The 27,275-nt window shown below is 35.9% G+C and overlaps 2 protein-coding genes across 3 annotated transcripts in view; one reads left to right on the forward strand and one right to left on the reverse strand.

Moving 5' to 3' along the window:
* The window catches only part of LOC136025875 (replication factor C subunit 2-like), a 63,012-nt gene extending 55,806 nt beyond the window's left edge, over positions 1-7,206 (forward strand). Inside the window, exons 8-9 of the mRNA XM_065701913.1 lie at positions 2,844-2,957; positions 7,017-7,206. Of these exons, the coding sequence (XP_065557985.1) occupies positions 2,844-2,957; positions 7,017-7,127 (225 nt within the window). The 3' untranslated portion in view covers positions 7,128-7,206. The remainder of the gene's footprint in view (positions 1-2,843; positions 2,958-7,016) is intronic.
* A 2,445-nt stretch (positions 7,207-9,651) lies between these two features.
* Positions 9,652-27,275, reverse strand: part of LOC136025876 (uncharacterized) — a 60,494-nt gene continuing 42,870 nt past the window's right edge. For both annotated transcript variants that reach the window (XM_065701914.1, XM_065701915.1), the window contains exons 2-4: positions 13,030-13,217; positions 11,406-11,642; positions 9,652-10,043 (exon numbers count right to left, since the gene is read on the reverse strand). In XM_065701914.1, coding sequence (XP_065557986.1) covers positions 9,721-10,043; positions 11,406-11,642; positions 13,030-13,217 — 748 coding nt within the window. In that variant the 3' untranslated portion in view covers positions 9,652-9,720. The remainder of the gene's footprint in view (positions 10,044-11,405; positions 11,643-13,029; positions 13,218-27,275) is intronic.

Genomic DNA, 27,275 nt, shown 5'->3' on the forward strand with positions numbered 1-27,275 from the left:
AAAAACTAAAAATTGAAACGTGCTTTGATGCAAAACAGAAATGTGAATTTCAGTAACGCGTACAAAAGTGAATGAATGAGAACCTGTTAAACTATTGCGTCAGAAAAGAGAGGTGACTAAGATTGAAAAATATAAAAATTAAAATAAAGGATTTGGTATTGATTTATCCTAAAATAACTACTTCAAATCATCCAAGATTACCATTCGTATCTCCTTTCGATAAATTTGAAATCAATAAAAAACCTGACTATTGAACACACAATTTATTTATCTCCTCCTCAAAAAGTAAAAATAAACAGATCTTCTAAGAAAAAAGAAAATTGACGAATTCGAATAGAAAACATTGTTGTTGGTAAAGAACCTGTTAAACTATAGCTTAAAAAGAAGCAAATTGAATAAGGAAAACTAAAGAATAAAGATGTCTGTATAATATTATCATATCATTAACTGATTCAAAATGGCAGTTTACTGCCATTTTTAATACCATTAGCAGCTCCAGTAGGTAAATCTGCCCGAATAAGTGATGCTGCGCATTGGGTACATAAACAGGAAAGAAAATAGTTGCTAAATTCCCTATTCGGCAAATGCTAAAGGTGAAGGTTTAATATTACCGGGGACTTTACCGAAAGGTCGAGGTTTAAAATTACCCAGTACACACAAAACTTTTGGATCCTGATTGGAAATGGTTGTTGAAGATCCTAAAAACGTGGCAGACCCAAGAAAATATAAGTAGAAGTGGTTAAAGTACCTTAACAGCAGGGAAGACCCAGAAAAGTCGTTGAAGCTGAGATTTCACAATTCAAATAGCGCTCGCTTCCGAAAAACGGGGAACGCCAGAAAGAATCAGAAATCACATGATATCGCAGACAAATATTGATATATTGAAGGAATTTTTTCATATTCCTTGTTTTCGAGGTGTTTTTTTTCTCGAAATAACTTGCTAAGTAAAACAAAGAAAAAAGAATGTGGTATAATCAATTATAATCATAGGATCGCCTGGGATGCATTGGACTTGTTGTTTCAATGATCTGAAGTACACATTTGCACAATTTAATAATTCTTTTGGAATCCAGCCTGGAAATGAAACCGTTAACTATTTAAAGACTTCAAATAAGCAAATTGCCTATTATTCTACTCAAGTCCAAAATTTTAACAATGTGAATTGTGGTAATTTGTGCTTCGATTATATAAAAAGGAGATTTAAGGGAAGGGATGTACAAAATTCTATTTAAAGTTTATTTTCAAATGTAAACGGAAGAAGAATTAGAAAATATATTATTTGTTTATCGTAAGAGGTGTAAATATTATGGAAATTTTAGTAATGTTTTTTTAGTATTTAAATTTAGTGCTTCAGGCTTATCTGCTTTTGCTGTGTTACCCCTTGATTCTTTAAGTCTTGGCACGATTCTGATTGAAATACTTGAAAAATATCTAAGAAAAGCAGAAAGAAAGACTGAGTATAAAACTGCTTACTCATTCTATTTAAAATTGCTTGCTATGTATAAATCAGTTGAATTGACTAATGAAGAAATAATTAAACGAGAAAATGAATTACGCAAAACATTACAGTTTCTTCCTCGTGAAAAATATATGAAACAAGTGAAATTAATTGATTATAAATATTGCGTAAAGTCTGTAAACTTTAACACATAAGCAAAACCCCTTCTCACTTTCAACACTATATGATCCAAAACTTTAAGAATGCAAACCATCTTTTCCTATAATGCTAAGGATATGCACACCATCTAACCAAATGATGCATCATTACTCAAATTGTTTCTGATGGATATTCGATTTCTTCCCAGAAATATTTCACTGGTGAAAGATACCTTGGAAGAAAGCCAAAGGTTAAAGGAATAAAAATTATTTCTGATTCAGAAAATTTGTTTAATAAAATTACTTACTAATAAATGGAGAAACTTTTAAGCGAAATGAAAATGGAAAATAATTATAGTCTAACTATTAGAAAAGAAAGTTTAGAGATTGGAATGGAATTATGATTAAAGCAATGAAATGTATTACAACTAAATATGGAAAGAAAATCGTTATCATCATTGATTTTGAAGGTGAAATGGTTGATCTATTTGCACTTACGCGTTTTGATTGTAAAGCAGCTGATCTTGAAAAGAAATTTAAAGAATTAGATAAAACCATGACTTGAAAGGCTATTGAAAGAAAAGGAAAGGTAATAACAATTATTTTGATATTGATATCCAACTATCCACTAAATATTCAATCATATTAAATTATTACCTTTTATCAGTAATATAGGAAAAATGGAATATAATTAAACTCGAATTTCAAAAATTCATCAAATTCTTATTTCACAAGGCCTGTTTTGATCTTAAAGCTCGGGATGGGAAATTGTAAAAATGTCGAAAATTTTGATTTAAAATGGTGTGAATTCAATCGAAAACGAGGTAAATTGATGGGGTGATCTAGGTTGGGCCTAAAACCCGTGTTTACATTGTGAAAAAGTACAAAAATGAGACCAAATTTGATTTCCAAGGACCTGTTTTCATGTTGAATGTAGGGATGGAAAATTTTCAAAATATGCGATATTTGATGTTAAAATTATGTAAAATGAACGTAAAGTGATAATGGATGAGATAGGTGGGGCAGAACCGGTAATTGCTATACTACTCATATGTATCAAGTCTCGAAGTGCATCCTCTGAAGTTTCAAAAAGAGCATATTTTGCGCCAAATTTATATTGCTTAACCCGAGGTCATATTGATAAAGATGGAGAGGTAATTGGGATTTCGCCCCCTAACCTTCTCCCGTTCTGAGGAATGAAAATCTTGAACTAGTAATGTAATATCTATGTTACTTTTGATTTATAGATAATGGAACATTTGTGGAAGCTGGGATATGCAGCTGAAGATATCATAGCAAACTGCTTTCGAGTGTGCAAAAACCAGCAAATGGCTGAATATCTGAAATTAGAATTTTTAAAGGTAATTACAGTTTTCATTTATTTTTTAATATTTATTTTAAAGAATAACTGAACTTAATTAAAATGAATAAACTTTAAAAATGAAAAAATTTTGTTTTTTAATCTTTTAATAAGTTTTGAAATAAAAATGAAATTATTTTAAAGTTTAAACATTTTTTCAATTTAAAAATTGAAATTTTAAATATATATAATTTTAGTTTGAGTTTAAAAAATATATTTATTTCTTAGCTTTTAAATTACTTACAGTTTGTATATATATAGTGGGTGTTGCTATATATTGTCTTTTGTACACTTAAGTTATGCATAACTAGTGGTGTCATTGTTTCATTTGGTCTTAAGTTGGTTTTATGTTGGTTTAAGATAGGCATTTAGAGAATCATAGAGCAAGGCCTTATCCGTAGTGGCTACCGGGTTTGAACCCTTCCTTCCTACTCCCCGAAATTTTTTGGCCTACTCGTAAAAAAGTAACAAAATGGATGCAAACAAATTTTTAGTGTGTTTATAAAACAAAAAATTCGTACTCCCCTGTAACAATAATCCTGGATACGCCCTTGACGTAGAGCAAGTTAGGCATTGCCATTTTGTATAAATTCAATTTGATGTTTTCAAGATTTACATGTTGTTTTTTTGTTTGTTGTTGTTTTTTTTTATCTGTAATGTTCATTTCGTAAATAGTTTTCATTAATCAATGTATTAACTTTTTTCTTTTTTTGATACGTTTAAATTATTCATCTTATTGATTTGATTTTATTCATGGTATTGAAGAAAGAGTTTTAATTACTTTAGTGTCTCTTCACAAAGAAATACAGGGTTGTTTTGGGGTGCCAAATCATCATCGGAAAGGGAATCCCCCGTTATCATCCTGACTTGTATGCAAGAATGTTAAATCATAATGTTCCGCTTAGGTTTGTTAGGTACGCAAATTTTTTTAGTACCACTGAAGAAGATAAAACACCCTTTTCTTTTCAAAAAGGTACTACATAGAGTAACCGAAATGAAAGTTATGTGATATTAAACTTTATTACCTAATATACATATTTTACTGGTATTTTTTTTATTTGCCAGCATTCTGTGCATTTTAATGACAGATTTGTGCCACCTTATTCTTTTCAGTGCACAGAACAACCGAAGGAGGTGCAAAAAAATTAATTTTTAAAAAGATTGTAAGGATAATTTAGCTTCTTTTTCTTTTAACTAAAAATTAGCTAGTTTTTGTTAAATGGCTTATTTGATCAAGCTAGAATCTGTAGGAAAAGAGCTCAGAATGGTAAAAAAGAATTTGTAAAACTATTTTCTAAATTTTCGGAGAAGATAGCTAAGAAAACAGATTTTCATAATTTCACGGGTACATCAGAACCAAAGCTGAAATTAAAGGGATTTTTTTTTTCTCATTAGTCTCCTTTGTTTTTCTAGAGAAATCTAAGCCCAGTAAGTGATTTTGACTCTTGAAAATCTAGGGGATGATTAAAAACTATTTTTCACAACCTAGGAGGCGGAGGGGTGGGCACTTTCTCGTTTTTCTCAGTATTTTCAATGATAATACAAAAAAAGACTTTTCATTAATTACCCTAAAGAAGGTATCTTTCAGAACATAGAAGGCCAAGAAATAAGGGGGAAGGCAAAATTTATTTTAAGACTTAGGGGGGAATGTATTCTCAAAATCTAGGAGGGTGGAAAATTTGTTCTCTTTTTCATTTTTTCGATGAAAATACAAAAAAAACATAATTCAATGAAAATACTCCATCAAATGAAAAAATAAGAAAAAAAACTAATGACCAAATGAAAAAATAAGAAAAAAACTACAATGACCAAATGAAAAAATAAGAAAAAAAATAGACTAACGTCAACAATTAATTCACATAAACACAATATTAATCTGATGTCAAATTATATATTGATTGGCTATATTGAGACATCCTATACCTCCTTCGTCTGTAGGATACAGTCTAACGAGACTAGAAAAAAATTATACATTAAGGTTAATCTGAACGGTAGTGTTGGGTGACTTCTTTGGAGGCATTTCGTCTGATTCAGTTGCTCTCATTATTTTCTTTTATTGTTCTTGATTATGTTTTGAGTGCATATTACACCAATTTCCGGATTGCTTACCCTGAAGTAGCGTCATTTAGATCCTGAGCAGGAATTTTACCGGGAAACTGGAAAGGAATTCCGGTAAGAATGTCGAATTTTGTCTTTTAAGAAGGAGGACTGTTAGAACAATAAGAGACGCGTTTTAGATTGCTAATTTTATGATTATTTCTATTGTTTGGCTCGTGTTTTTGATAATTCATAGCCCTAGGCTATATGATCCAGCACTGGTAAATTTATGGAATAGCGACTCTTCAGAAAGAGACATCATAGAACAAAAGAAAACATTTTTAGATTTCTAATTTTGAAGTATCATCATACTAAGTAACACATAGTGAATCGCAACCAAATTTCTTCTAAAGAAAAAAATTTTCGGAAAGGACTGACTAAAAATAAATTCGTTTTCCTCCATCTTCGGTGGAGCACAAGGGTGATGGTTCAAATTTTGCCCTTAATCATGTACATAGAAAACTTTTGCGTGATTCCTCTCTGTATTCATATATTTGGGCTAAAAAGAGGGTAATAGGAGGGAAGGGGGCTTTTATAGGGTCCAAGGACCTACTTTGCAATACAGATTAAGATGATCCACTTTCAGGCTCAGAAGAACTCGGCTTCTGTTTTCTTAAATAAGGAGAGTCCTTTGTTTAAAAGCTGAAAATATATCTGCTCTCCAGATAAGAAGAATAAAAGAACGTCAATACTACATTCGTTTTTCTCCATCTCCATGGGAGCACAAGGGTCACGGTTCAAATTTAGCCTCAATCATGTAGACAGAAAATCCTTGCGTGATTCCTCTCTGTATTCATATCTTTGGGCTAAAAAGAGGGAAATAGGATGGGGGCCTTTTTAGGGTCCAAGGACCTACTTTGCAATACAGATTAAGATGGCCCACTTTCAGGACCAGAATGGTTCGGCTTCTGTTTTCTTATATAAGGAGAGTCTTTGCTTAAAAGATGAAAATAAATCTGCTCTCCAGATAAGAAGAATAAAAGAACGTCAATACTACATTCGTTTTTCTCCATCTTCAGGGGAGCACAAGGGTAACGGTTCAAATTTAGCCCTCAATCGTGTAGATAGAAAACCTTTGCGTGATTCTTCTCTGTATTCATATCTTTGGGCTCAAAAGAGGATAATAGGAGGGATGGGGGCTTTTACAGGGCCCAAGGACCTACTTTACAATACAGATTAAGATGACACACTTTCAGGCCCAGAAGAGCTCGGCTTCTCTTTTCTTACATAAGGAGAGTTTTAGCTGAAAATACATCTGCTCTCCAGATAAGAAGAAAAAAAGAAAGTTTCAATACTACATTCGTTTTTCTCCGTCTCCAAAGGAGCACAAGGGTGACGGTTCAAATTTAGCCCTCATGTAGATAGAAAACTTTTGCGTGATTTTTCTCTGTATTCACATCTTTGGGCTAAAATGAGTGTAAAGGGAGGAATGGGGGCTTTTGAAGAGACCAAGGAACTATTGCTGCATCTCCATTCATATAGATTGAAAAAGATCTATCTCCAGGCCACAAAGGGCCTGCCATGGCTAGGGGTTTGCCCACATGATCAAATTTTTTCACTTTGATTCGGCTTTTTTTGGCTTATATTTGAGTCGGGAGGAGGGAACTGTAATTAATTTTCTCTGAGGCAACACCAGTTCTAGGAACGCCTCTGGATTCTATTGTGCTATCTATATCTTTGGGGGGGGGGAGATACGGAGATTATCAAGAGGTTTTCCTGACTTTAGATATGTTGGGGTCTCGAAATTAGGCAACTGCTGCCTCTAATATAGATCCAATAGAGATGCAGCCCGAGGACTAATGACCAAATATTTGCTTAAACCAACCATGTTTTACTGGGTTCTTCGAAGTCGCTATTAAAAAATTTGCGGTTATGAGTAAGTCAACGGATGTATAGTTACATAGAAATAGTGTTTGACTGTGTATACTCCATGCCGGGAGCTGATGTTTCTTTATCTTTACAGGAAATTGGTTACACTCACATGAGAATTGCTGAAGGTATCAGCTCCCTCCTGCAGATGACTGGGTTAGTGGCTCGATTATGTAAAAAGACTCTTGAGAAGCCATTGTCATAATTGTGTTATATGTATTTGCTGTTTTTATACCGCTTATTATCCAAACAGTTCATGAGATTACATTGAAATCATAATGAAATTGAATATGTAACGTCTTGTTTACAGAATAAGTACGCTGTGTTCCATAAGGCGTTATTTTACAAAGGTGCTATCACACAAATTCAAAAGCTGTTATGTTGCTAGCGTGTTATGTTACCAGTTCAAAAGCTGTTATGTTGCTAACGCGTTATGTTACGAATTCAGAACCTATCATGTTCTTTCAAGTGCTTTGGCTGCGGATTACACCGCTCCAGGTACTATATAGTGAGGGGAGGGAGGTTGGAAGTAAAAATGATATTAGCAAAAAAATCTCTGCTCTCCACGGGACATTTTGTTCCCAAGTTCTAAAACATTTACATGAGAGCGACAAACTAAAGAATTTGAATAATTAATGCATAATAACTAGTTAAATTAATTTATAATGAAATAATTAATTTAATAATCAATAAAATAAAAAAATAATTAGTAAATATTAACAACAAGTTGATTGATAATAAATAAATACATAAGCAATTGGATAATTTTAAAATCCATAGAGATGTTAGAAAATCGAATAAGATGCTTTTTATTTGGTAATTGTTCTTTTTAATTGAATTTTTACTTATTGATCTAATTTTATTCTGATAAATTCAATTATATAAATCATAAATAGTGTAGATAGCCTGGGGAAACTGACCTATATTACTTTTTGCTACTAATATATACGGTAAAACAATGTTGTGAAATTTTTGAGACAAAAGCTTCCATATAGTAGAAAAGGTTTAGCCATGTCCACCCTCTCTTAAAATATATATAAATATAACTCTTCAGGAGTTCATTTTTGTACACATTTTAAGATGGGCAAAAAAAGTCGTCTTTTGGCCAAAAAAGCCTTTTTCAAAACCTTTCCCTTTTTCCAACGTGACGCAACTGAGTCGATCTGAGCAAGTCCATTTATACGGTGTTCGAGTTCAATGGAAAATAACCGATATTTTTTTGGCTATAATATGAGAAATAGCCTGCAGATGATATTTTCTTTAAAAAAAAGACACTAAACTGTAGTGAATACTCAAGTAAGGACAGAAAAGAACTGTTTGAACCCTTCCCCCAAACACAAAGAGGGGTTTCCCCACCCCCTTAAAAAATTTTTCTAAAGTTTCCTCCGTCCCTCAACCGTTAGACGAACTATAGAATACTTGCAAACTGCTTATAAAATTTGCCATATCTGACTGCGCATTCTCTATAATCTGAGATTATCGCTTGCTTTGTGCTTATAAAAAAGGAAAAGCGCATACTTTCTTGTAAGGATTAGAATCAACTGGCCCTGACTGTGATAGTGCTCGGGAAGAATTTGCACGTGAGTTAGAGTTGCATAGCATTACATTGTTTTCAGACTAGGGATTGGCTGGGAATTATGCATACTTACCAATCATATAAATCAAGGATCTTTAAGAGCCAAATTGACCAATTCCGTTACAAAATTTCCTTAAGAACGTTCTCACTCGTTAAGCACATTAGCAAACGCTAAGAATTGTCGGAATATTTCAAAATATGATTACTCTATTAAAATTAGAACCAAAGTAAAACAGTTCAAAATAGGGATGATACCTTTTTATTGACAGTGAAATATAAAATTATTTAACTGGATATTTCGAACACATATACAGTGTTCATCATCAGCAGTAAAACTAAAAACTGCTGTTTTTTTTTTTTTTTTTTTTTTTTTTTTTTTTTTTTTTTTTTTTTTTTTTTTTTTTTTTTTACTGCTGATGATGAACACTGTATATGTGTTCGAAATATCCAGTTAAATAATTTTATATTTCACTGTCAATAAAAAGGTATCATCCCTATTTTGAACTGTTTTACTTTCGTCATGGAAAGGCAGTGTGGTCTTCGAAGTTAAAATTAGAACCAGTAGCGAATCTGCTTTTTAAATTCTCTCCTCTCTGAGTTTTAGGAGTTAGGGGGAAGGAGGGGTCAATACCTGATTAATATTGTCTTTAAAATTACATTGTCAGGATTCTTGCACATTCTCTTTGTTTTATTGCTCTTCAGAGAGATATGTATGGCCAATTACTTAACGATTTAACCGTACAGAAACAGAGGAACTGCTTGTAGAAAATCTTGTGACTCAAATTTTTTTCTTTTTATTGACTTAAAAGTTCACAAGGTTGAGTGGAGTAATCTCTCTTTCTTGCTTTAGTTCAACTGACCAATGATATTTTGGGTAACGGACAGGGAATTTATGTGATTGGGGAGGGCTTTCGCCACCCCTCCCCCCCCCCTCGATTTTGAAAAAACATCTTTTTTGGGGCTATTTAATTGAAAAAAGCCATTTATGTTATTTTCATTTTTGAAAATGCCCTTCCCCCAAGAATTTGAATTTCATCCCCCCCCCTCTCCCCTCGTACATTTTTGTGAATTGGTATCACTGGTAAAGGAGTGTCTACACATATCATTTGTGCGCTTTTAGAATAATGTCTTCATTCTTAAAAAAAGAAGATAGTCGAGGTCAAACTTATAATAATGCTAAATAATCAGTACAAAAATAAAGAAGATTTGTGGAAACATAAACTTAAGCAACTATGGCATTTTTACAAATTGAAGTAAGACCAATGAGACCAGAGCTACAGCACTTTTGTGATCCTGGACATTCAAAATCACTGTTGCATTTCTGTCCAAACAGACTTCCAATAATTCGAGTGCTGGGCTTATTATCTTTTCCTATAGATCTACCACCTGATCGTGTCATATCATCACCTTCATCAGAAGTTGCTGTTGTAGTAGTTGCTGGCTCTTCTTCTTCGAAAGCTACTGTTTGACGTTTGCGGCGTAGATTTAGGAGTGAGTCGAAAAATGATGGACATGCACCGGGTTTAATGCCGAGACCGAATCCTCCTGTAAACAGAACGAAATTGAAATCGAAAAAAATTGAAATTGAAATTGAAAATTGAAATTGAATCGAAAAATGACGAGCATGCACCGGGTTTAATGCCGAGACCGAATCCTCCTGTAAACAGAACAAAATTGAAATCGAAAAAATTGAAATTGAATCGAAAAATGACGGGCATGCACCGGGTTTAATGCCGAGACCAAATCCTCCTGTAAACAGAACGAAATTGAATACAAGTTATATTTATGTAATTTGATAAATATGGTTTATCAAAAGACTGACGTATGTTTTGATTCACATCAGAACAATTTTTATTTTTTCATTTATTTATTTTTGTAACAATTACAAAAATCAGTGAAACGCCTATCGGAATTTGGCTATGACTGATTTAAATTAAATACGTAATTTTTCTTATATAATATCAAAATAAAATGCTTTATTGGTAGATTTCAAATAGATACTTGATTTATAATAATTTAATGAGAAACAATTCATAAAGAATTAAGGAGTTTTTACTTTATTTTCAGTTGTTGTTTTTTTCTTATCTTTCTTTTTTTTTTCGCTAGTGTAAATTGAGCAGATATAACTGACGCATTATCTCAGAGTGATTTCTTATCTTTTCAATTTTTAACAAAAACTTAACTACGATGGGTAATATTACTAATCAGATCGCCCTGTGCTTTTCAGGGGCGCAGCTACGAGGGGGAGGGGAGACTCTCTCCCAAAGTTCCAAAACACCTTGGAATTTAGCTTATGTTTTCAACTTAGGTTATCTCATGGGTCAGCATTTGTCGGCACGCTGGGCGATTTTTTCGGCACATTCTTTATATCCCCCCCCCAAACTCAAAGCCCAAGCTGCGTCCCTGGGGCTTTTTCTCATGGTATAGCTAAGGATTAATCCTAGGGAGCGGAGGGTCAACCGCTAAGACAGGTAGGAGGGTAGAAATTTTAAATATTTCTTTCAAAACCTGAATTTACGTTCGTTTATAGGATTTTCCTTAAGATGTATTGGGTTATCTAAGAGGTGTGCCAACGAGCTACGTGTCACCCTCCCTTTTGCGACCTAGCAACGCCCCTGGTACCATCCCTAATGAGCTATTAGTGGTTTTAGTTCTTTTTCGTCGCAAGTGATTCTTATCACTGTAAAAAAAAATGATTAAATTAATAAATCTCAATTCCACTGAAAAATGTCTATTTTTAGTATTTTCACTGAAATGTTGCAAAAATTGCCCCCCCCCCCTACATTTTGAAAAATACATCCTCCATATACATGTTCGTTAATTGATACCACTGTGCTTATTTTAGTTTTAAATGCAGTCATCTTCGCCAATTTTGAGTAAAATTTTAAATAGGAAGTTGAAACTTACCAAAACCTCCTTGTTGAAACCCTCCTTGTTGGAAACCTCCTTGTTGAAGGCCTCCACCGAAACCACCAAAGCAGCATTGGGAGAATCCACTTTGACAACACTGGGGTGCAAATTGTGGATTGAGGTTACAAGCCTGGCAGGCACCAAAGCCAGAATTTATTGTGTTCAACCCTTGTCCGCCTAATAGACCTTGTCCACCAAAAGGACCTTGTCCACCAAAAAGACCCCCGGCAAGACCTAGAAAAGTTTAAATATAAATAGATTTTTTTCATTGCTTTACAGTTTAGACCGAAAATAAAATGAATCTAAAATTATACCTTTCCATCTCCATTTCAATTTTTCCAAAGGTTTTGTTTTCTCAGGAATTCATTCCAATTCTTTTCAGAAATTCCTTTCTTACAAACTTGTGAGGAAAATTAAAAAAAATACTCTTAACTACAAATTAAACGCTTGCGATTACTTGGGGCAAAAACAAAAATCAAAAACTCCCCTTTTTGGGGCTTTGGCATCCCAACACTAAAATTTCTTTGTACATTAGAGTCTCTTTGGCAACCATTGAATTTCAGATTTCGCTTCATGCTGTTCAGAAGAAAAAATAATTCCTGTACAAGTCGTGTTTTAAGCGAGTCAATCTTCTTTTTTTTTTTCATTGGGTTTACTTTGACCGAAATACTTATAGATATGTCTCAAGCCTATCAAAAAGCAAATTGGCTCATTTTCGGGCCCGCTTCTGGGGGAACCAATTTTTTGTTTTTCTCTTTTTCATTGAGAATCTCTTGACGCATGTACTTAAGGATATAAGCTCGGAGTTGACCAGAAAAAAAATACTTAGGCTACCCTTTGTCACGCCCCATTTTCGGGCCGCTCGTGTCCAAACATTTTTTTGGCATTAGGGGTCCCCTTGACCCAGAGAATTATGATTTTATAATCTGAAGTCGCTCAGAAAAAAACATGTTGATCGTTCTTGTGCCCCAATTCCCGTCGAAGCATTCATTGTTTCGTGCATTGGGGTCCCATTGGCCCAGGAACTTGCGGCTGTAAGCTTCAAGCCTTTCTGAAAATGAAAAAGCCTTTGTGAAAGTTAATTGGCGGCGCTACTTCGGGCTCGTTTTCAAGGGAGACTTAATTTTATTCTGTTTTCTCTTGTGCATTGTGGTTTTCTTGCCTCCAGGAATTAAGAATATAAATTTCATATATCCGTTTTTGACATGCTAACGTAAGAAAAAGGTGGAAACATGCACTATCTTTCCCATCAAAGGTCTTGCATTTTCTTCCGTCTTCCGTTAACGGTTAACAAAGTCTTGTGTAAACTTATTAAGCGTTGTGGAATTCAGTTTGACGAAAGAATGGAGTGACAAAATCCAACATGGTAAGCCTCATCTATCAGTGACAAGATCCACCATGGTATAGCCATTGTATGCAGAAACTTCCCAGAGGGAGGGGGGAATACATTTTATAATTTGAATAAGGAGTGCACAGTAATTTGGAAAAGATATGTAATTTTCTTTTGGAGGTAGGACCAAAGAGCTTCCTTATGTACATCTCTGAATATGAGGGGTCATTAAAACCCTTGGTATAAAGGTTACCTTCGGCTTCAGCTTAAGGATGATTGTAGAAATCTTACCTGGAAGAAACTTCGAGTTCACAATAGCTGGTCTTCTGTTAAATCGCTCATCGAGATCAGGGTTCTCCACAGATACGGATGCTGCATCGACACTGGCGTTTTCCTCCGTATCATCTTCAAATGCAACTCTTCCTTGACCTCGAACCAAGCCGATGACAACGAATGCAAGGAGGTAAAATTGCATTTCCCTGGAATTAATCATTTTGTTAAATTTAGTTGTGACACAAGACGATTGATTTTGTCGAGTGGAAATGCCGATGACTTTATCGTCAAAAATACCGCAATGACGCTAGTTAAGGGTGACCGTTTTTTTGCCACCTGGAGCACCTCTCGGGGTACGACCTAATGTAAACCTTAGCTACTACACCTAGCACGGGCCAGCTGACTCCGGGAAGTTGGTGGCCGCTCGGACGCTACCAATCCAACTACGATATGACACTACCGTCACAATTGCAGGGCAGCGATTAATCCATTTAGAAATGGCCTTAACTGGGAGGGGGGGTAGAACTCTAGTAGTTTTTTTTATTGAAAATAGAATTTTGATGAAATACTAAACCTTTAACAGAAAAAGTTTAGATCTGAAGCATTTTGTACTTCTGTTTAATTCTGGCATGTACACGGGTAAGGTAGAAGGTAAGTATTAAATAAACACACATATACACACTCACAAACACTTATATATATATATATATATATATATATATATATATATATATATATATATATATATATATATATATATGTATATATATATATATATATCTTCTATATATATAAAAATAAGTTATCTGTGTGTGTGTAGGTCTGTCTGTCGGGTGACGTCATATTTGTGTGTCGACTGACGTCATGTTTTCAACAGACGAAATTACAGACCGGGACATCGGGACACAAATGACGACCGGGACACCGGCACATAGGGAATATAAATGACGACACTCAAAGAGAAAGCGACCGGGACAAAAGGAATGTTCGATTAGCAATCACTATCAACAAAGCACCGGGACACAAATGACAACCGGGACACAGAGAGTAGAAATGACGACCAGGACATAAGTAAAAAAAAACTAAAAAAACTAAAAAAAAGGTAAAAACTAAAAAGAAAAAAAAACTAAAAACTAATAAAGAAACTAAAAAAGCTAAAAAACTAAAAAGGAAAAAAATGAAAAATAAAGGAGAAAAACAAAACTAAAAAAATGAATGTATATACAGACCGGGACACCGAGATACAAATGACGACCGGGACACAGGGAATATAAATGACGACCGGGACACAGGGACACAACTACAACGGGGACGCCGGGGGGCACAGGGGGATATAAATGACGACCGGGACACAAGGAATATAAATGACGCCCGGGACACTCAAAGAGGAATCACAGACTGGGACACCGGGACACAAATGACGATCGGGACAAAGGGAATATAAATGACGACCGGGACACAACTACAAAGGGGACGCTGGGGGGCACAGGGGGATATATAAATGACGACGGCGACACAGGGAATGGTCGATTAGCAATCACCATCAACAAAGCTCAAGGGCAATCATTTGAATCATGAGGAATAGATCTGAATACGGATTGTTTTCCCATGGACCATTATATGTTGCATGTTCAAGAGTCGGTAAACCTGACAATCTATTTATGTGCACAGACAATGGGACAGCAAAGAATGTTGTATATTCGCAATTTTTGCGTAGTTAAATATATATATATATATATATATATATATATATATATATATATATATATATATATATATATATATATATATATATATATATATATATATATACATATATATCTATGTTCACAGGTGGGACATAGGGACACAACTACAATGGCGCGTCAATAATATGGCGCGTAACGACTTACGCGCCAACTTAACGACTTAAGAAATTTGTATGTTCGCATGTTTTATGTAGTTAAAAACATAAGCTAGATTCTTGCGACCGGGACGACTGGGGCAAATAGGCGAGACGTCAGATATGACTTTTGATTTTACATCAGAAATTTGTAACTACACTTTAGTTATTATAGAAGATTTGTGCGTACGTATGGCAAACAAACCTCTTCAGGATTTGGGAATGCCTTCACCTAACCGTATCGCTGCTGTTTCGACATGTGTAGAATTGGATCGTGAACAAAGTTACAGTACGAGTGATCTATTGTCGTATGTACAAAATAACATTTCCAAGTTAACGTCGGAACAAAAAGACATTTATGATACGATAGACTCAATTTCAGGACGTATACAACAACCTGCTGATTTCTATAATTTAGTGACGTCCAAAAATGAATTGATTGAAAAAGTATTTCCGAATATTCTAAAAAATTATAGAGGCCACAATCTTGACAAGGCCTTTTGAGGGTGATGCTGTTCTTATTCCTCGCATTCCCATGATTCCAACGGATCTGCCTTTTCAATTTAAAAGATTGCAATTCCCAATTCGATTAGCATTTGCAATCACCATTAACAAAGCTCAAGGTCAATCATTAGAAAAATGTGGTATAGATCTTAATACTGATTGTTTTTCCCATTGACAATTGTACGTTGCATGTTCGAGGGTCGGTAAACCTGACAATCTATTTATATGCAGCGACAATTGGACAGCGAAGAATGTTGTATATTCGCAAGTTTTACGCAGTTAATTTGTATTGTATCTATCTATCTATCTATCTATATAAAAACGAGTTGTGTGTATGCATGTTTGTTTGTTTGTAAGAAGAGCGTTTGCATATGACGTCATTATTAGTACATACGGCCTTGTATATGCACAGACAATAGGAAAGCCAAGAATGTTGTATATTCGCAATTTTTATGTAGTTTAACTCCTGCAGACGAAATGAATGCTTGCCTGAAAAATTCTAATTTATGGGCACACGTAAAAATATTAAAATTAACTACAAATATGCGTGTCCGATTGCAAAACGATGACTCTGGTCAAATATTTTCAGATCAATTGCTGGCAATTGGAAACGGAAAGCTCCCAGTAGTGGGAAAGCAAAAAATGTTGTATATTCGCAATTTTTACGTAGTTTGAAACACATATATAAATCTATCTATATTCACAGGTGGGACACAGGGACACAACTACAATGGCGCGTAACGACTTACGCGCGCGGGGGGGGGCTTGGGGGGGGGCGCGAAGTGCCCCACCAACTAGGTGTTGGGGTGGCGCGAAGCAAAGAGTCTATGCCAAAAAACTTGCTACTGATAGAGAAAATCAGAAAAGAAAGCGTGCCGAGGAATCAAAAGAACAGCAAGGAAACAGGCTTGAGGCTGATAGAGAAAGAAAGAACAGAAAGCGTGCCGAGGAACTACCAGAGCAACGCGAAAGCAGACTTGCTGCTAAAAGAGAAAGTGAAAAAAGAAGGCGTGCCGAGGAATCACAAGAACAGCAAGAAATCAGGCTTGCTGCTGATAGAGAAAGTAAGAAAAGAAAGCGCGCCGAGGAATCACAAGAACAGCAAGAAATCAGGCTTGCTGCTGATAGGGAAAGTAAGAAAAGAAAGCGTGCCGAGGAATCAGAGCAACCTGAAAGTTATCGCCTGGCATTCAGGTACAGCCCAGTCGATGATTATAGCTTGAGTAGATGTGTTCAAATCGGGACTATGTCTAAAATTTGTCCCTATTGCAAGGCCTTGAAATTCAATGGTGAAACAATGGGAATGTGTTGCACCTCAGGAAAAGTTAAACTTCCTCTATTGGCTGCACCACCACAGCCATTGAAGACTGTCCTTACTGGAACTACGTCAGAATCTAAGCGTTTTTTTTATCACAAATCAGAAAATATGATTCGGTAGGATGAAAAAAACTACATTTTAAAATGCCGTCAATTGTTTCACTAATACGTCGTTGATATATATGCTAAAATTGAATCAGAACGTTTGCTATATATCCGCCTGAATTAGACCAAGCTCCGCTCTGAACAATACATTCATTTGCGAGATGCAGTTGTAAATGACGGTAATACCACAAACGTTGGAAGATTAACAATTTTACCTTCGTCATATGCTGGCAGTCCCCGTCATATGCATGAACATGCTCAAGATGCTATTGCGTATGTTCGTCTCTATGGTCGTCCAGATTTATTTGTTACATTTACATGTAATCAATCTTGGGACGAAATACAGCAGCTTTTACTTCAAGGACAATCGGCGGTTCATAGACATGAAATTACGGCCCGTGTCTTCCGGCAAAAGTTGAAATCACTGATAAAATACATAGTAAAACTTGAAGTGTTTGGGTCAGTGCGATGCTGGACGTACTCAGTGGAATGGCAAAAACGAGGTTTGCCACACGCACATATACTAATCTGGCTACATAAAAAAATTACTTCGAACGAAATTGATGATGTGATTTCCGCTGAAATACCTGATGAAAATGTCGATAAGGGGTTACATGATATTATTGTAAAAAATATGATACATGGACCTTGCGGTGCACTGAACGAAAATTCACCATGCATGGCCAAAGGAAGGTGCACAAAGCAATATCCTCGACTTTTAGTTTCCAACACAATTACATGCAATGATGGTTACCCACAATATAGAAGAAGATCTACTGAAGATGGCGGTACAACAGCAATAATAAAGAAGCGTAACGGTACCACCATCGAAGTAGATAACCAGTGGGTTGTTCCATATTCCCCATTATTATCAAAAACATTTAATGCACACATAAACGTTGAATACTGTAACTCCGTAAAGGCAATCAAATACATATGTAAATACGTCAACAAAGGCAGTGACATGGCAGTTTTTGGCTTGCAGCCCGAAATCAAAGATATCAACGAAATCGTACAATATCAGGCTGGAAGATACATAAGCAGTAATGAAGCTGTTTGGCGAATTCTTTCATTTCCGATACATGAACGCAGTCCAGCTGTTGTTCACTTAGCGGTACATTTACAGAATGGTCAACGTGTTTATTTCTCGGAAACCAACGTGCAACAAAGAGCCCTGAATCCACCGGATACAACATTAACAGCTTTTTTTTTGCTTTGCAAAAATGATTCTTTTTAAAAAAAAGTGCTGTATACTGAAGTGCCTTCGTATTACACGTGGAATACTAAAAATAAAGGGTTTCGACTTGCCTCTCAAATCTTTCAAGCATTGATCCAGAGCCTCGAGCGATTTTTTGTGTGCCATTTTACACTCATCCCAAATAATAAGTTTGCATTGCTGCAATACTTTACCCATCCCAGATGATTTGGAAATATTGCACGTGGGAGTTTCTGTAGAATGCAAATTCAGAGGCAATTTCAAAGTGGAATGAGCAGTTCTTCCACCAGGCAGCAATGTTGCGGCTATTCCGGACGACGCAATTGCCAACGCTATATCATTTTTTATCGAATTGATGCCAGAATCAGTTTTATCACAAACGTTTTACCAGTACCTCCTGGCGCATCCAAAAAGAAAATTTCTCCAACGTTGTTATCGACACAATGCATTATCGTATCATAAATGTTTTTTGTTCCGACGTTAACTTGGAAATGTTATTTTGTACATACGACAATAGATCACTCGTACTGTATCTTTGTTCACGATCCAATTCTACACATGTCGAAACAGCAGCGATACGGTTAGGTGAAGGCATTCCCAAATCCTGAAGAGGTTTGTTTGCCATACGTACGCACAAATCTTCTATAGTAACTAAAGTGTAGTTATAAATTTCTGATGTAAAATCAAAAGTCATATCTGACGTCTCTAACTGTTTTCGATGGAGTATATCTTCGGACATTTTTGACTTATATTTTTCCCATAACTCTGTAGGAGCTGATGGAGAGCAAGTTGTTATATGATGCCAAACAATGTACGAATTTGACTTGGGGTTGACGTTTCGCACGCGTCATTGATGCAGTTATCCCAGTGTTGGTCATTCTCCAATAAAATCAGAGCTTGGCATGCACTACGTTAAGTGTCATGTATAGTACCGTTTACAGTTCTCAAATACTCAAAGGATGTCGGACCGGGTACATTCACCAAAAGCAGGCGTATAGAAAGAAGCATTCATGTTGATTGGGGTGAACGGTGTAGTCTTCCTATCGTGGTATCTTTGAAGATGGTAGGTTGGCCGTCGACTGACTTACCCTGTTTTTGACGTTCAAATACTTTATTTTTAGTATTCCACGTATAATACGAAGGCACTTCAGTATACAGCAGTTTTTTTGAAAAAGAATCATTTTTGCAAAGCGAAAAAAAAGCTGTTAATGTTGTATCTGGTGGATTCAGGGCTCTTTGTTGCACGTTGGTTTCCGTGAAATAAACACGTTGACCATTCTGTAAATGTACCGCTAAGTGAAAAACAGCTGGACTACGTTCATGTATCGGAAATGAAAGAATTCGCCAATCAGCTTCATTACTGCTTATGTATCTTCCAGCCTGATATTGTACGATTTCGTCGAAATTTTTGATTTCGGGCTGCAAGCCAAAAACTGCCATGTCACTGCCTTTGTTGACGTATTTACATATGTATTTGATTGCCTTTACGGAGTTACAGTATTCAACGTTTATGTGTGCATTAAATGTTTTTGATAATAATGGGGAATATGGAACAACCCACTGGTTATCTACTTCGATGGTGGTACCGTTACGCTTCTTTATTATTGCTGTTTTACCGCCATCTTCAGTAGATCTTCTTCTATATTGTGGGTAACCATCATTGCCAGTAATTGTCTTTGATACTAAAAGTCGAGGATATTGCTTTGTGCACCTTCCTTTGGCCATGCATGGTGAATTTTCGTTCAGTGCACCGCAAGGTCCATGTATCATATTTTTTACAATAATATCATGTAACCCCTTATTGACATTTTTATCAGGTATTTCAGCGGAAATCACATCATCAATTTCGTTCGAAGTAATTTTTTTATGTAGCCAGATTAGTATATGTGCGTGTGGCAAACCTCGTTTTTGCCATTCCACTGAGTACATCCAGCATCGCACTGACCCAAACACTTCAAGTTTTACTATGTAGTTTATCAGTGATTTCAACTTTTGCCGGAAGACTCGGGCCGTAATGTCATGCCTATGAACCGCCGATTGGCCTTGAAGTAAAAGCTGCAGTATCTCGTCCCAAGATTGATTACCAGGTAAATGTAATAAATAAATCTGGACGACCATAGAGACGAACATACGTAATAGCATCTTGAGCATATTCATGCATATGACGGGGACTGCCAGCATATGACGAAGGTAAAATTGTTAATCTTGCAACGTTTGTGGTATTACCGTCATTTCTAACTGCATCTCGCAAATGAATGTATTGTTCAGAGCGGAGCTTGGTCTGATTCAGGCGGATATATAGCAAACGTTCTGATTCAATTTTAGCATACATATCAACGACAAATTGGTGAAACAATTCACGGCATTTTAAAATATAATTTTCTTCATCCTGCCGAATCATTAGTCTATAGGAATAATAACGCATTGCACTGCATTTCTTATTCATTTCTTTGTTAGTGGCTGGATTCATCAATTTAATATTAAAGTAATAGCCGTCGGCTCCATCACCTCCGATCACAGCCATCTCCGACCATAACGATTGCCGCTTCGTCGATAGTTGGAGCATTGTATCTACGAACATGTTGGCCAGGAGGCGTTTTGTCAGCGGAAATAACAATTTTATGCGTATCAGTAGGCATCAAATCGATGGCTGTTTTGAACAGACGCACCAAATTATTATTTTCGTGGAAAAGATGTTGCAATTGGGAAACGATTGTCCTTTCAACGTTGGGAGAAATTTCGCAACGTGCATTCAATTCAGAATTTCTATCACTGATGAAGTACAATTGTAAAAATTTATGATTATCGCCTGAGAATGGTAGAAGGGACCCTGCTCTATGATAAATTTGCCCTTTTACTTTGAAAGTAGACATAAATTGATCAGGATTTTCGATTTGGGCTCCAAACGACGTCATTTGGAAACATGAGTTGTATTTTCTGATTTGTGACAAAAAACGCTTAGATTCTGACGTAGTTCCAGTAAGGAAAGTCTTCAATGGCTCTGGTGGTGCAGCCAATAGAGGAAGTTTAACTTTTCCTGAGGCGCAACACATTCCCATTGTTTCACCATTGAATTTCAAGGCCTTGCAATAGGGACAAATTTTAGACATTGTCCCGATTTGAACACATCTACTCAAGCTATAATCATCGACTGGGCTGTACCTGAATGCCAGGCAATAACTTTCAGGTTGCTCTGATTCCTCGGCACGCTTTCTTTTCTTACTTTCTCTATCAGCAGCAAGCCTGATTTCTTGCTGTTCTTGTGATTCCTCGGCACGCTTTCTTTTCTTACTTTCTCTATCAGCAGCAAGCCTGATTTCTTGCTGTTCTTGTGATTCCTCGGCACGCCTTCTTTTTTCACTTTCTCTTTTAGCAGCGAGTCTGCTTTCGCGTTGCTCTGGTAGTTCCTCGGCACGCTTTCTGTTCTTTCTTTCTCTATCAGCCTCAAGCCTGTTTCCTTGCTGTTCTTTTGATTCCTCGGCACGCTTTCTTTTCTGACTTTCTCTATCAGGAGCAAGTTTTTTGGCATAGACTCTTTGAGCATCTTCCTCGGCTGTTGCCATTGTAAGTTCATCAGTCATTTTAAAGTTAAACATTAATAGATTTCTACGTGAACATATATGTCTTAAATATCTTTAATGACGTCACCGTCATAGCAAAAATGACGACAACTTACTTCATGGCGTCAGTCGACACAGAAACATGACGTCACCTGACAGACACACAGACAGACAACTTATATATATATATATATATATATATATATATATATATATATATATATATATATATATATATATACTAGCTGTTGGGGTGGCATTTCACGCCACCCCAACACCTAGTTGGTGGGGGCGCTTCGCGCCCCCAAGCCCCCCCCCCCCCCGTGCGCGTAAGTCATTACGCGCCATATTAGTTACGCGCCATTGTAGTTGTGTCCCTGTGTACTACCTATGAATATAGATAGATTTATATATGTCTTTTAAACTACGTAAAACTTGCGAATATACAACATTCTTAGCTTTCCCATTGTCTGTGCATATACAAAGCCTTAAGTACTAATAATGACGTCATATGCAAAAGCTCTTTTTACAAACAAACAATCATGCATACACACAACTCGTTTTTATATAGATAGATATATAGATAGATACAATACAAATTAACTGCGTAAAATTTGCGAATATACAACATTCTTTGCTGTCCAATTGTCACTGCATATAAATAGATTGTCAGGTTTACCGACCCTCGAATATGCAACGTACAATCGTCCATGAGAAAAACAATCAGTATTAAGATCTATACCACATTTTTCCAATGATTGCCCTTAAGCTTTTTTAATGGTGATTGCAAATGCTAATCGAATTGGGAATTGCAATCTTTTAAATTGAAAAGGCAGATCCGTTGAAATCAAGGGAATGTGAGGAATAAGAACAGCTTCACCCTCAAAAGGCCCTGTCAAGATTGTGGCCTCTATTAGATTTTCCATTGTGTTTTTTTTTACGGCAAGTCGCGTGCCATTGCAAAGCTTTGGTGGGTTGATATTTGTTAAAAGTATTATTGGTCCGACATTTTTTGTTGTAGCACATGTGGTGGAAACCCTGAAAGATCTATGGAATTTAAAAATTCAGATGGATAATTAACCGCTTCATTTGGTTCCAAAACTGTGTCGACTGACTTGTAAAGGACTGGGTCGAATCTTGGTCAAAACAATATTATTAATTTCGTGGACGTCTATATTTTTGGGTGCCAGAATCGCTCTTTCACTTAGCCATTTATTATTTTTATAATTGTTTAGAATATTCGGAAATACTTTTTCAATCAATTCATTTTTGGACGTCACTAAATTACAAAAATCAGCAAGTAGTTGTATACGTCCTGAAATTGAGTCTACTGGGAGCTTTCCGTTTCCAATTGCCAGCAATTGATCTGAAAATGTTTGACCAGTCATCGTTTTGCAATCGGACATGCATATTTGTAGTTCATTTTAATGTTTTTACGTGTGCCCATAAATTAGAATTTTTCAGGCAAACATTCATTTCGTCTGCAGGGGTTGATCTAGGCATTATAGGTAATGTTTTCCTGAAATCTCCCGCAAGCAATATTAATGTGCTGCCAAAGGGTTTCGACTTCCCTCGCAAATCTTTCAAGTATTGATCCAGAGCCTCGAGCGATTTTTTGTGTGCCATTGTGCACATTCATTGTAGAATGCAAATTCAGAGGCAATTTTAAAGCGGAATGAGCAGTTCTTCCACCAGGTAGCAATGTTGCGGCTATTCTGGACGACGCAATTGCCAACACTATATCATTTTTTGATCGAATTGATGCCAGAATCAGTTTTATCACAAACGTTTTACCAGTACCTCCTGGCGCATCCAAAAAGAAAATTTCTCCAACGTTGTTATCGACACAATGCATTATCGTATCATAAATGTCTTTTTGTTCCGACGTTAACTTGGAAATGTTATTTTGTACATACGACAATAGATCACTCGTACTGTAACTTTGTTCACGATCCAATTCTACACTTGTCAAAACAGCAGCGATACGGTTAGGTGAAGGCACTCCCAAATCCTGAAGAGGTTTGTTTGCCATACATACGCACAAATCTTCTATAATAACTAAAGTGTAGTTATAAATTTCTGATATAAAATCAAAAGTCATATCTGACGTCTCTAACTGTTTTCGATGGAGTATATCTTCGGACATTTTTGACTTATATTTTTCCCATAACTCTGTAGGAGCTGATGGAGAGCAAGTTGTTAAAATGATGCCAAACAATGCATGAATTTGACTTGGAGTTGACGTTTCGCACGCGTCATTGATGCAGTTATCCCAGTGTTGGTCATTCTCCAATAAATTCAGAGCTTGGCATGCACTACGGTAAGTGTCATGTATAGTACCGTTTACAGTTCTCAAATACTCAAAGGATGTCGGACCAGGTACATTCACCAAAACCAGGCTTAGAAAGAAGCATTCATGTTGATTGGGGTGAACGGTGTGGAGTCTTCCTATCGTGGTATCTTTGAAGATGGTAGGTTGGCCGTCGACTGACTTACCCTTTTTTCTACGTTCAAATACTTTATTTTTAGTATTCCACGTGTAATACGAAGGCACTTCAGTATACAGCACTTTTTTTGCTAAAGAATCATTTTTGCAAAGCGAAAAGAAAGCGGTAAACTTTGTATCCGGTGGATTCAGGGCTCTTTGTTGCACGTTGGTTTCCGAGAAATAAACACGTTGACCATTCTGTAAATGTACCGCTAAGTGAACAACAGCTGGACTACGTTCATGTATCGGAAATGAAAGAATTCGCCAAACAGCTTCATTACTGCTTATGTATCTTCTAGCCTGATATTGTACGATTTCGTTGATATCTTTGATTTCGGGCTGCAAGCCAAAAACTGCCATGTCACTGCCTTTGTTGACGTATTTACATATGTATTTGATTGCCTTTACGGAGTTACAGTATTCAACGTTTATGTGTGCATTAAATGTTTTTGATAATAATGGGGAATATGGAACAACCCACTGGTTATCTACTTCGATGGTGGTACCGTTACGCTTCTTTATTATTGCTGTTGTACCGCCATCTTCAGTAGATCTTCTTCTATATTGTGGGTAACCATCATTGCCAGTAATTGTGTTGGAAACTAAAAGTCGAGGATATTGCTTTGTGCACCTTCCTTTGGCCATGCATGGTGAATTTTCGTTCAGTGCACCGCAAGGTCCATGTATCTATCATATTTTTTACAATAATATCATGTAACCCCTTATCGACATTTTCATCAGGTATTTCAGCGGAAATCACATCATCAATTTCGTTTGAAGTAATGTTTTTATGTAGCCAGATTAGTATATGTGCGTGTGGCAAACCTCGTTTTTGCCATTCCACTGAGTACGTCCAGCATCGCACTGACCCAAACACTTCAAGTTTTACTATGTAGTTTATCAGTGATTTCAACTTTTGCCGGAAGACACGGGCCGTAATGTCATGTCTATGAACCACCGATTGTCCTTGAAGTAAAAGCTGCTGTATCTCGTCCCAAGATTGATTACATGTAAATGTAACAAATAAATCTGGACGACCATAGAGACGAACATACGCAATAGCATCTTGAGCATAGTCATGCATATGACGGGGACTGCCAGCATATGACGAAGGTAAAATTGTTAATCTTCCAACGTTTGTGGTATTACCGTCATTTACAACTGCATCTTGCAAATGAATGTATTGTTCAGAGCAGAGCTTGGTCTAATTCAGGCGGATATATAGCAAACGTTCTGATTCAATTTTAGCATATATATCAACGACAAATTGGTGAAACAATTGACGGCATTTGAAAATATAATTTTCTTCATCCTGCCGAATCATTAGTCTATAGGAATAATAATGCATTGCACTGCATTTCTTATTCATTTGTTTGTTAGTGGCTGGATTCATCAATTTAATATTAAAGTGATAGCCGTCGGCTCCATCCCAAAAAATAATAGGATATTGTAGGGCATCGTAGCATCGATGAGTTTCAGCAATTCTCAACAACTGAGCGTTTCGCTTATGAAGAATAATATCTCGAGGTAAAAACTGATCACCGACCATAACGATTGCCACTTCGTCGATAGTTGGAGCATTGTATCTGCGCACATGTTGGCCAGGAGGCGTTTTGTCAGCGGAAATAACATAACGGTTATCAATTTGTTTTTTTTGAAATTTTACTTTTCTTAAAATAAATTAAAGGGCAAAGTTAATGCATAAAAATAATTAATGAATCATTAGTTAATTAATAAATTAAGAACAATGATACAAAAATTTCGATAGAAAAATTCAGCTACGATAGGAAAATTCAATACATACGAAAAAGAGACAGATGGGTAACACAGACGTATTGTTATTCATTTTCCCCGCATAATTTACACTTTTTAAGCTTGAAGGTGGAGAACGAGCAGCAATCAAGGAAAAAACTTATTTTTGCAAAACTGAAACACAAATTTTTTATTAAAAGTGATTTGCCATTTATAATTATATTTAGTATTAAGATGATTTATTTTAAAATAAGCACAAAAAGTTGATCAGAAACAAATCAGTTTTCAGTGGATTTCTAATAAATTTTAAATGGTAGTCTACAATACAGTTTTGAATAGATGTTTTGAATATATAATCCAAAACGAAGTATGACGTCATAGTTAACTATATTTCAGTCAAAGGTTAAATAAATTACTTTTAGAGCTGACATCACTAGAAAGACTGACGTCATGTTAAACTAAATGACGTCACTATTAGCATAAATGGATGATGTGTATTGCTCACAGCCTCAGTACAAAACTATACGTTGTTGTCAACTTTGCTTAAAAAATAGATATACTATGTTGAAGTTTCTGCCCAAGCTGCACAGAATTTATTATAAATCAAGATTCGAATTCCAAGGAAATAATATCAAGGAAATAAATGCAGAATTAGACATGGTATTTGAATTTGTCGAATATGTTCTTGGAAAAGGTGCAATCACTTGTATGCAAACAAAATGTATCGGTGGTCAAACACTTTTACACCATGCTGTTTGGGAAGAAAAAGCTGATGTGTGCAAGTTACTTATTAAATCCGGTGCCGAATTAGATGCAACGAATGTTTATGGTGAAACACCTTTAGGTACAGCTATAAAAACCAGTAATCTTGATTTAGTCAAATTACTTTTGAAACTTGGGGCAAATCCAAACTGCGGGAAGTGTTTACACCTTGCTGTTGAAAAAGGAAGAACTGATTTGTGCGAGTTACTTATTGATTTCGGTGCTAAGCTAGATGCAACGAGTGTTTATGTCAAAGATATTAGGGGTAGAACGCCTTTACATATTGCTACTGCGACTGGAAATCTAAATATGTGTCAGCTACTGATTTCAAAGGGTGCTGCATTAGATGTCAAAGATATTAGGGGTAGAACGCCTTTACATAATGCTGCTGAGAGAGGAAATATAGATATTTGTCAACTACTAATTTCTAAGGGTGCTAAAGTAGATGCCATAGATGTTTATAATCAAACACCTCTACATATAGCTGTTAAGATGAAATTTCTACACATTTCTCAACTATTGATATGCAAGCATGCAAGCATAAAGTCTTTAAACGCTTTTCATTCTTACACGTTATCTTTAAAGGTTTTTCATCCTTACACATTGAAATCAATTTGCCGGGACGTAGTAATTAAAAATGCACTCATTTTTCAAAGATGCAATAATATTTTGGATATT

The sequence above is a fragment of the Artemia franciscana genome, chromosome 4 (genome assembly GCF_032884065.1).
Source record: "Artemia franciscana chromosome 4, ASM3288406v1, whole genome shotgun sequence".
Classification (NCBI taxonomy): Eukaryota; Metazoa; Arthropoda; class Branchiopoda; order Anostraca; family Artemiidae; genus Artemia; species Artemia franciscana.